We start from the raw sequence: 10,798 nt of genomic DNA, 5'->3' as shown, positions 1-10,798 counted from the left end.
GAAAAGAAACCAAGATTTAGACATAAGTCAAAATATCCTTAACACCAATGTGTCCTCATTTAACAACTGCCAACGGTTTCATTAACTTTATCTAAAACACAGTTATATAAACATCCTTAATTTAAAAATAAATTCCCTTTTTTTTTTTCTTTTTTGGCCTCATCACGCAACATGCAGGATCTTAGTTCCCTGACCAGGGAGCGAACCTGCACCCTCTGCAGTGGATGCACAGAGTCTTAACCACTGGACCACCAGGGAAGCCCCTGAATTCCCTCATTTTAAATTGTGGGGTCTGTTATCAAATAGAAGTAAAACTAGCACCTACCATTTAATCTCATAAAGGTATACTTTTTTAAAGACATAGAAAAATAAGAACAGTAAAAGAGAAAAATAGCAACAAAATTTCAGAATCTGGAAAGATGAGTGAGTGGTAATTAAATCAGCAGTACTGAGAAAGGTAATCTTCTACACTGAGAGTGGGAGAAGCCAGAAAATAATTCAATTTATACCCAGAAACCTGTAAAATGATCAAAAATGGTAGCTGCAGGTACTTGTGAAAAAGGTGGCAAGAAGGTGTGATTAAAAAAGGAGAATGGGTTAAAGTGTCTGCTTGAAGAGCAATTATAAAAACAACAAAAGGAAAAGACTTCATCAAAATTCAAAACTTTTGTGCTTCATAGGACACTCAAGAAAGTGAAGGGATAACCAACACAAGGGGAGAAAACATTTGCAAATTCTATATCTGATAAGGGTCTAGTAAAGAGAATATATAAAAAACACTTAGAACTCAACAATAAGAGAAATAACCCAATTTTAAAATGGGCAAAGGATTTGAATAGACATTTCACCAAAGAAGATATACAAATGGTTATTAAACACATGAAAAGATTCTCAACATAATTAGCTATCAGGGAAATGCAAATCAAAACCACAATGAGATACAACTTCACAGCCAAAATGATGGCTCTAACCAAAAAGATGGACAAGTGGTGATCATTTTGTAATATATAAAAATATCAAATCACTATGTTGTACACCTGAAACTAATATAATATTGTAAATCAATTATATTTCAATTAAAACACACACACACACACACACACAAATAGACATTTTGGACTTGGTTAAGCAAAACCAAAAAAAACAAAACAACTAAAACACAAAGATGAACAATAACAACTGTTGGAAGGGATGGAGAAAAACTGGGGCCCTCATAAACTGCTGGTGGGAATGTAGAATGGTATAGCATTTTGGAAAACACTTTGGCGGTTCTTTAAAAATTTAAACATAGAGTTACCACATGACCCAGCAATTCCACTCCTAGATATATACCCAAGAGAAATGAAAACATATGTCCATCAACTGATAAATGGATAAATAAAATATGTATGCATATCCATACAATGGAATTTTTTCAGCAGTTAAAAAAACCAAAATATTGATACATACGCTACAACATGGATGAACCTCGGAAACATTATTTTAAAGAAGGCATATACTACATGACTCCATTTATATGAAACCTCCAGATAGGCAAATACAAAGAGACAGAAAACATTGTTTGTTGCCTAGGAGGACTGCAGGGGTGGGAAGGATAACTGCTAATAAGCTGGACGTTAGGGAAGGATAACTGCTAATAGGTTGGATGTTTCTTTTTAGGGAGAAGAAAATGTTCTAAAATTAGATTATGGTAATGGTTTATGTAAGTTTGTAAATATACTAAAACTTTGAATTGTACACTTTAAATGAGCAAAGTTCATGGTATGTAAATTATATCTCAATAAAGCTGTTTAAGAAAAAAAAAAAGCTCCAGGTAACTATACCTGACTTTTTGGCAGATGGTGGTAAACCACTGCTTCCACCTCCAGCCCCACCTCCAGGGCTACCACCACCAACACCAGAGCCTCCTGGGGAACCAGTCTTTTTACTCAGCAAACTATTGAAGAAATTTGCCAGGACACCTTCACTTGTAGCTCCAGCTATAAAAAAAAAAGATAAGATAAAAAACTTGTACTCAAAGCATTCAACTTTTCTATAAATTATTATTGTAGAATTATATACAGAAAATGTTCCAAATTCAAGTTTAATCTTTTGAGGCTGGGTAACTTCTCTAATCTACTCATATATAAAACAAAATATGAGTGTTAAGAGCGTAAGATAATTATGAAAAAATTAGGGTATTATTTTTAAAAGGCCAAAGGCATTTAAAACAGATTGTTAGATGCAAATATATCTCTCTTTTGAAAGGCGTTCTTCAAAAATATAACTGTTGAGAAATATTTGCTTCAAGTATTACAAAAAGTTACCCAATGCTATATGAAAACCAGCAGAAGTTCTAAGATATTAATGGGCAAAGGATAGCAATAAACAATTCACAGAAGAAAAATACAAACAGAAAGGAAATACTAGGGGGAAGAGCTCTTATTTGTTAGTACTTAGAGAATGCTGATTAGGTTGTGGGCAAACTGCAACACTCAATGTTTATGACATGTGAATTGAAGAATCCATTTGAGAAACATCACCAAAAGGCATAAAAAGGTACAAACTCTCACCTACTAATCCCACTTATGGCAATTATTCCTATAGAAATAACTATAATGCATATAGTTTTTTCCTTTATGTTAACTGCAGATAACCCATTATAGGAAAAACATGAATTTCTTCAATGACCTACCATAGCAGAATGATTAAATATAACACAAAGCTTTCATAAAGCTCACAGCACAGAGATGATATGTTAAGACTACACTGTAAAACGGTTCACAGTCTGATTAACTATGAGATTGTATTGACAGACACAAAGATTAGAAGCTACTGAATAAAAATGAAAATAGCTAAAGCAAAAGGTGGAATGACTCTAGGTAGATTTCTATTGTTAAATGTATTGTGTTGCTTTCTCTAAGAAAGAGAGAAATGTACCTTTCATGTTTGGATCAATTTTTTTTGACCCAGCAGGGATGGGTGACACACTGGCAACATTGGATGACACAGATCTGTTTGGTGTTCGAGGGGAGCCTCCTGGGACTCTTGGCGAGGCATCCTAAGTAAAAATAGGAAAGGCATAATTACAGAACCCTGAAACTTTCAACTTCACAGAAGTTATCACAAAAAGAAACTACTTTGCAACTGTCCCCCATATCTTCTACTGGTGCCTTTACGCTGCAAGCCCTGGGCAGAAGTGTTTAGCAATTGTGTCCTCATTATTAGAATACCAGAGACCCACTGCATTTTAGAATACTAACTTTCCCTTCAATGGAAAAAGAAGAACATATTGAATATGAGGTGTGGTTACGAGTATAAGCTTGGGAGTCAGATCTGGACTCCAATCTGGACTTGCATCCCATCCCACCAGCTGTATAATCTCAGGCAAGCCATGATGTCCTCCAAAGCCTCCATTTCCCCACCAGCAAAATGGGGGACCTGCCTCATCTGGCTGTTGTGAGGATTTACAAAATAGCACATATAAATGGTTTGGCACAGTTAACTCATGTGGGACAAATGTTGCAAAATAGATATTTATGATTTCAATATTCTAAACGGGAGTGAAGTTTTATCTTTTAAAATCTCACAAATTCCAGGAGAATCCTTAATGCAAGTTTATATCAAAGCATACCCATTTAAGACAGGTATATAATTAAGAAAAAAAGAACTAAAACAATATGCACTGCATTTTAATAATTTTGTCAAAATCTGTAATACTGACCACAGGCCTTCCAGCTGCAGTTGGTGGTTGCTTTGCTAAAAGGGACTGAAAAACACACAAAAATTCTAGGTTAGATATTCAGGCATGTATTACTGTATTTTTAAAGAAAATATGTACAAGAATAGTTTAACCATTAATCATACTAAGTCTGTTTCTGATGTAATTTCATACCTGTAGCTTCATAAGAAACACTTGGTCATCTTCTGCCACAATTTCCTTCTCATGCACAAACTGAAATGAGTAACGCATAAATGAGCAAGTCTCATATATTATGTTAATGTCATTCATAACTTACTCTCTAGATTAATTTTTTTAAAAAACACCAAGAATATGAACATTACCTAAACCATATTTACATGGGTGAGCTGCCCTCCCCAAGGCCCTACAACAGAGTTGTCTGATACCTATCTGCAATAATATAAATGTCCTATACTTGTGCTGTGCAATACGTTAGCCTGTGGCTACTGAGCAGCTGAAATGTGGCTACTGTAACTGAGAAACTGAATTTTTAATTTTATTTAGTTGTACTTAATTTATATTTAAAAGCTGTATGTGACTAGTAGTTACTGTATTGGACAGCACAACCTGAGAGCCATAGGCATATCAGTATCAGTCATGCTTATAAAATCTGCTAAGCAACAGTCAGGTGTTTTAAAAGGGCCAATAATATCCCAGCTGAGTGAAAATCAACTTGTCCCTGGTTTCCCTGAAATAAAAACATAATGTCTCTTCTACCTGCTGAATAATTAGAAAAAAAGGAGCTGCAAATGTCTCCTGCTCCTCCTATTTCTGTACAAGGTACGCCATAGTCTATTTTCCACCCAGTAGCCAGAGCTATCCTTTGAAAGGTTAGGTCAGATTATATCACTCCTCTGCTTAAACTCGCCCCTGCACCCCCCCGCCCCCGTCACTTTCCATCCCACTCAGCATGAAATCCAAAGTCCTGACTGCGGCCTAATGATGAGGCCTTTCTCTCCTACCACTCTGGCCCTCTGGGGCTCTTTTCCAGCCTCTCTGGCCCCCTCACACACTCCTGCCTCAGGGCATGTGCACTTCCTGTTCCCTGTGCCTTCAACATTCTCCCCTCTCATCAGAGACATGCCCTCATCATTCCTAAAACTGCAGCCCTCCCCACCTCGGTCCTCTCACTCACCCTTCCCACACTCGGCTTCATTTCCATAGCACTGATCACCACTTGAGAGGTGGCATATATACTGATTCACTACTGCATCACCCTACTATTCAGCACCTAGTGCCTGAACAGTGGCTCAATAAATATTTGCGAAATGAATAAAAGACAACTTACAGCACAATTTTGCTGGTAAGAGAGAGAATGGGAAAAATTGGGGGGTTTTTTTGATGTGTGCATTTCTTTTAACAGACATCCAAACCAAGTAACACACCAACTGATTTTTCATTTGACGTTACTTTTCTTATTTCTAACTGCTCAATGTAAATATTTGGGTATTTAATTAAGAACACTATATGTTAAATCAAAATTACTTTTTCCGGAAACATGTTCAAATTAAAAGTCAGTGAGAAGTACTACATGCAAACACTCATTTTTATACAACTTTTCATAAGTATCTATACTATCTAACCATAAAACACCATATACTGCTTAGCAAATCAAGATATATAAAAGAAGAATACCTTCTGAAACGCGATTTAATAGTTATAAGAATGACATGTAACAGTAAAGACTAAAATTAAATCTAGGAACGTGGCAGCCCCTGGACAGCTGTGGGCTAGTATGAATAACTAATGACCATGAAGATGCAAGATCTGCCTAGACAGACAGAAGCCAATACAATTATTCTAACAAGGTGTTCTTGGCTTTTGGTTGAGCTCTAGGTTGTAAAGTTCACAACTTGATAGCAAAGGACTCCCTTACCTTTCTACCTACAATCTTAAAATTATGGACTTCCCCCTCAGTTTAAAAGCCTAAATATTGAGACTATATACTAAAACTGTTACCTTTCGGACAGGTGGTTTAGTTATGATGTCTTCAAAATTATCTTCTGCTTTTAACATTTGAAAATTTTCATGTAATATTCCTATCTTCTTATCATTATCCCACCCTGCTGGACTAGAAAGAAATGCACATGACAAATTCTCAAGCATTTATATAGTCATTCTTTCATTCAATCCATGATCATATTAAGGGGAATATTTTTATGAAGTTAAATTTGACCAATTATGGAAAATTAATCAGTTTTATTATAATGCTCAAGTTTACTAATTTCTACTTAAAATTATTATCAATCTTCCTAATTTTAAAACTGTCATTACAGGTTTTTTTGGGCAGAAGGTGGTAATTATTTTTACCTCCCAATTTATTCAGATAACTTTTCAAAGCATGTCTAGATTATACATTGGGTCCTTTATGTATCATAACCAATTAAAGAGTAGATACACTGATATATGCACCCAACAGATAGTTTAGTTATAATAGCAAGCCTTTCAAAAGGGTTCAGACCAGCAGTAAAACTAAAAGGCAAAGATAAATAAATCAAGGCAGGTTATAAACAAAACAATCTAGGAACAGATTCTCACCTACTCATCATGGAAAAGTCTACTGGTCTCACTTCAAATGAGAATGAGATGATGATGATGGTGCACCATCGAATTGGAGCAACAACACATGATAAAACAATACATTTAAGAGTATACTTACATAAATACTGCATCTTTTTCCACAACAATAGCAGGAATCTTGTAGGGAAATCCATAGAGTTTCTGAACAATGTATTTATATACTAAATCTATATTTTTGTTTTCTTTTACTGAAGTGTAAATAAGTGCTGCACCATCTGAATGAACACCGTTAAAGAAACTTTTGGACAAACTCCATCAACAGGTACCATAAAATTTTGGGTTCTCAGCTTAGCATTTATGCATATTAGTTTCAAAAATAATTTCCAAAGGCATAATTACATGGTAATCAAGACTTTCAAAACTATAAAATACTTATATACAGGCTGAAATGCAAATAAAACTATCTCTACATAATTGATTTAACTTAGGAGGGCAAAAATCTCATTAGCCAAGAAAGTAAAGGTAAATTTAATAACTGACACCACTACTACCTCTACATTGAAAGCATATGAAGAGGCAATTTATTTTTGTTTTTAACCTTCCTAAACTCCATGAAGGAGGGATATTATTTATCAAAAACTGTTTTGCCTTTTTAACAAAAATGGCTTGCACTACTGTCTCTTACAGTTTTTACTAGTCCAGGAATTAGGACTTTGCGGAGAAAGCTCAGGAGATCCACTGAACAGAGAAGATGAACCATCAAGAACCATCAGGAAGCTTTTAAGAACGATCCAAGGCAAAAGTAGATTTCATGACCAAAACGCTAGCACTAGCCATTGGGTCTCAAGAGAGATGGTGACTCAGGCCAAGAGGAAATGCTGAGAATGGTCTAACTTCTGAACTAGGATACTCGTATTTTCTAGGACACAAACCAAGGCTTATGAACCTTAAAATGGTATTGCTAAATACTACTTGTCATAATACTTAGTTTGGTAGAAACAAACATCCATAATCTTAAGTAAATGCTTAATTGTGTGAACTTTTCATGAATGATCTTTCTCATGAGAGCCAATTTATAATTTGGAAGATTTACACAGCTGGAAAATTTGCAATGCAATTAAAATTTTTTAATTTTTAAAATAAAGATGATTTTGAATTGTTGTCCTCACTGACACACACACACACACCTCTCACTATCTTTTTTTTTTTTTTTAATTTATTTATTTATTTTTGGCTGTGTTGGGTCTTCGTTGTTGCATACGGGCTTTCTCTAGTTGCGGTGAGCCGAGGGGCTACTCTTCGTAGCAGTGCACAGGCTTCTCATTGCGGTGGCCTCTCTTGTGCAGAACACGGGCTCTAGGTGCATGGGCTTCAGTAGTTGTGGCTCATGGGCTCTAGAGCGCAGGCTCAGTAGTTGTGGCACATGGGCTTAGTTGCTCCACGGCATGTGGGATCTTCCCGGACCAGGGCTCAAACCCGTGTCCCCTGCATCGGCAGGCGGATTCTTAACCACTGCACTACCAGGGCAGCCCCCCCTCTCACTATCTTGAAGTGATTTCTTGTTTTGTATTCTTTTAAAATCAACCAGCTCTACTAAAGGTCTGTAATTATTGTAGTGGACAGTCTCCTTCCTGATTACATCTCTATATGTACATTTCCAAGTGTAGCTTTAAATAAATGTTTAAAGAGACTGTTTGTTCTCAAATTTTCTAATCTGCAAAGATAACAAAAAGGCTATCAACACCTACTTCAATTACTTCTACTTTTTGTTTTCTTTTGCGGACAAATGCCCTTTAATTCAATCCAACTAACCATTATGTGACATGAGAAGAGAAAGTGCCATGGAGGACAAAGTACTGAAGGAAAAAAGGAAAAGGGAAACTCCCAGTGTCAAGTGATCTTATTCATTATTCAACGAGGCTCTTGCCAAGTGGTCCTTAAATTAAATGTCCATTAATGATGATGAAAAACTACAGATACTATAAACATGTGTACATTACTTATTCCTGTCTACTGCTACTATCTATCATTTCTTCACTTTTCAGACCCAAAAGCTTTGATTGGGGAATGCAACTGCAAAACATCTGATCCAAGGGGGCAAGTGAGAACACCTCTCTTCGGTGCTCTCAAGCTGTTTGAAGTTTTCAACAGGAAATTCTCTTAAAAGTACTCACTCATTTTATCCTTTGTTTAGTTGTAAATGTTATTCACTGGCTCATATAATCCTTGCAACCTAGACTACACAAGATTCCTTATGCTAGGTTTTCCAACCTTGTGATCATCAAAATTACCCAGAAAGCTTTTTTAAAATTCAGCATAGATTCTCCAGCCTCCCCTTGGAATGTTCCAATTCAGTAAGTCTTAGATGGGCAAAGCCAGATTTAAAAACCATTGCATTAGACTATAGTGGAGATAACATACTAAACAAATTAAAAACAAGAACACACAAACCCAAATATTGATCTTTCCCTACCACCCACCCCCAAGAAATGAATACCAGTTTTCAGCGAGAATGTTTTCAATGCCAACTCATTAGAATTTTCTACATAAGTCTGATCATTATTTTTCTTAATCACAGTACTTTAAAAACAGCAAATCAAAGTTACATATTTCAATACGTGCTTTTATATCTCAAAATACCTAGATATAAATGATTTGGGAATTGAAATTTCCAACCAGAGGCAGGAGGAAAAAAGTTTATGGAATTTCTGAAGTCATCAATGTATTCCTTTACTTAAGCAAACAAACAACCAAACAGCTAAGGAACACTGCACCAATCAATGTATTAAAAGGATACACTGTAAACAAAACTTCCGGATATGAGACTGAATAAAATCGAAATGCTCATCTCTGTAGTCATGTTCTTTCTCCAACACACTAATGGCATCACACTAATGAGTTAAAATAATTTAAAAAACAATATTAACTTTAAATAATAATATAATGATTTAAACAGTTCAATGTTGGGTGAGGGAATATCACAAAACTACCACTCTGATACAGTGACTGATCAGTAGAACCTAGAATATTAATTACTCCTATATGTCTAGAGACTTTTAGTTGGAGTCTTAAGACTAATGAATACTTTTATTTCTTTAAAAAGCATTGATTTCTATGATATATTGAATGTGATGAGAACACCAAAGAGAAAATTTTAGCACATAAAGGAATGAAGAATAACAGGACAACCTTATAATGGGCGGTCATACTTGCTAACTCAACGACTTATGTCCTAGAACAAAGTTTTTAAGATCTAAAATCTATTCTAGTTCTATAAAACACTCTGTATATCCAGGGAGTCTGCACCTCTCACTATTTCCCCTTTGTTCCTCTGCTTATTTGATAGCTCTTAATTGACCTTTATTTCTTTTCTGGTGCTTTTATTCACTCTCACTTCAATTTCACCAACAGCAAAAAAGGGGAATTACAGGCTATTTCTGAAATATCACCTGTACAATCAATGAAACAATTCTGAATTCTGCTTGCCAAAAAAAAAATGTTAGGAAAAAAATTAAGGTATGTTCAAACATCATGATATCCAAATAAATTCATCAAAACTTTTGTGAATTGAAGGTTATGAAATCTAAAAATAAACAATGTCCCGCATACCTAATATTAGTTTGGGGTCAAATTTGATGTCATTTTTTTTGATATGTAATTTTTTGTTATGCATATATACAACATAGAACAGTCTCCTTATATAAACATGATATAGCATACTGTCCATGTTATAAAACACTGAGAGTAATTATTTCATATTATTAAAGATACTTACAATTATTATACTGTTGACTTATGACATTTTTGGTGAAGCACTATAGTTTAGTAAAAACATTTTTAACTGAAATATGAGGATCTGGCAAGAAACCTAGCTGAGTCTCAATTTCAAGCGTCTTTAAACTGAGTTGAACCACCATTCTTCATCTATCCTGAGACACACATTCCCCCATCCCTCCACACACTTTAAAAGCTCTTAAATTGAAGCAGAACTGATGGTGTCTTAGATTCTGTGAAATACTGTAGGTGATCTCTTTTGGCTTAAAAATTTTATGAATCTATGACTCATTTGATACTGATTTGGGTCCCTTTAAAGCATGACATTTTCTCTGTGGAAAATAAAGAGCTTTTTATAAGGCAAGTTGTGGTGTAAAACAGGAAAATATCTGCCAATAAACAGCTCTTTGCCAAACAAAATAAAACCCAAACAAACCGCAGACAAAAGGATTCTATTGTAAGAGTTTAAGCACAGTTTTATGCAAAAGATATAAGTAACAATTAACTACACTTGAATCACCATTTGAAAAGCAGACAATAGACTTTGACTTAATTATTTTAAATGCTACCCCCACATTCCTTTGTTATTGATAATTTTTATAGTGTTTAAAGTAAAACTTAAGCTATATTTAAATTTTTTTATCATTTTTATTCCAAAGGTGAATAAATTCCACACCCTCCTTCATTTAGATGTGCAAATTTTACATTACAAAAAACATAATAATTTTAGATCTCAAAAGCGTTTATATGTTCTGTAATTATCTTAACTATTCCATGGCTTAC

General features: G+C 34.9%; 1 protein-coding gene and 1 pseudogene across 2 annotated transcripts in view; both read right to left on the bottom strand.

Annotated features, from left to right (window-relative positions):
- Nucleotides 1-10,798, bottom strand: part of LOC309608532 (small ribosomal subunit protein eS27 pseudogene) — a 211,917-nt pseudogene that overhangs the window by 115,535 nt on the left and 85,584 nt on the right. The gene's annotated exons all lie outside the window — the stretch shown is intronic.
- The window catches only part of DYNC1LI1 (dynein cytoplasmic 1 light intermediate chain 1), a 54,198-nt gene that overhangs the window by 7,915 nt on the left and 35,485 nt on the right, over nucleotides 1-10,798 (bottom strand). The window contains exons 6-12 of the mRNA XM_082348627.1: nucleotides 9,039-9,132; nucleotides 6,381-6,516; nucleotides 5,681-5,792; nucleotides 3,875-3,934; nucleotides 3,704-3,748; nucleotides 2,920-3,040; nucleotides 1,824-1,979 (exon numbers count right to left, since the gene is read on the bottom strand). Of these exons, the coding sequence (XP_082204753.1) occupies nucleotides 1,824-1,979; nucleotides 2,920-3,040; nucleotides 3,704-3,748; nucleotides 3,875-3,934; nucleotides 5,681-5,792; nucleotides 6,381-6,516; nucleotides 9,039-9,132 (724 nt within the window). The remainder of the gene's footprint in view (nucleotides 1-1,823; nucleotides 1,980-2,919; nucleotides 3,041-3,703; nucleotides 3,749-3,874; nucleotides 3,935-5,680; nucleotides 5,793-6,380; nucleotides 6,517-9,038; nucleotides 9,133-10,798) is intronic.

This window comes from Balaenoptera borealis (genome assembly GCF_965194805.1).
Source record: "Balaenoptera borealis genome assembly, chromosome: 12".
Classification (NCBI taxonomy): domain Eukaryota; kingdom Metazoa; phylum Chordata; class Mammalia; order Artiodactyla; family Balaenopteridae; genus Balaenoptera; species Balaenoptera borealis.
Note: the sequence above shows the minus strand (reverse complement) of the source record. Positions and strands in the feature narration are given on the sequence as shown.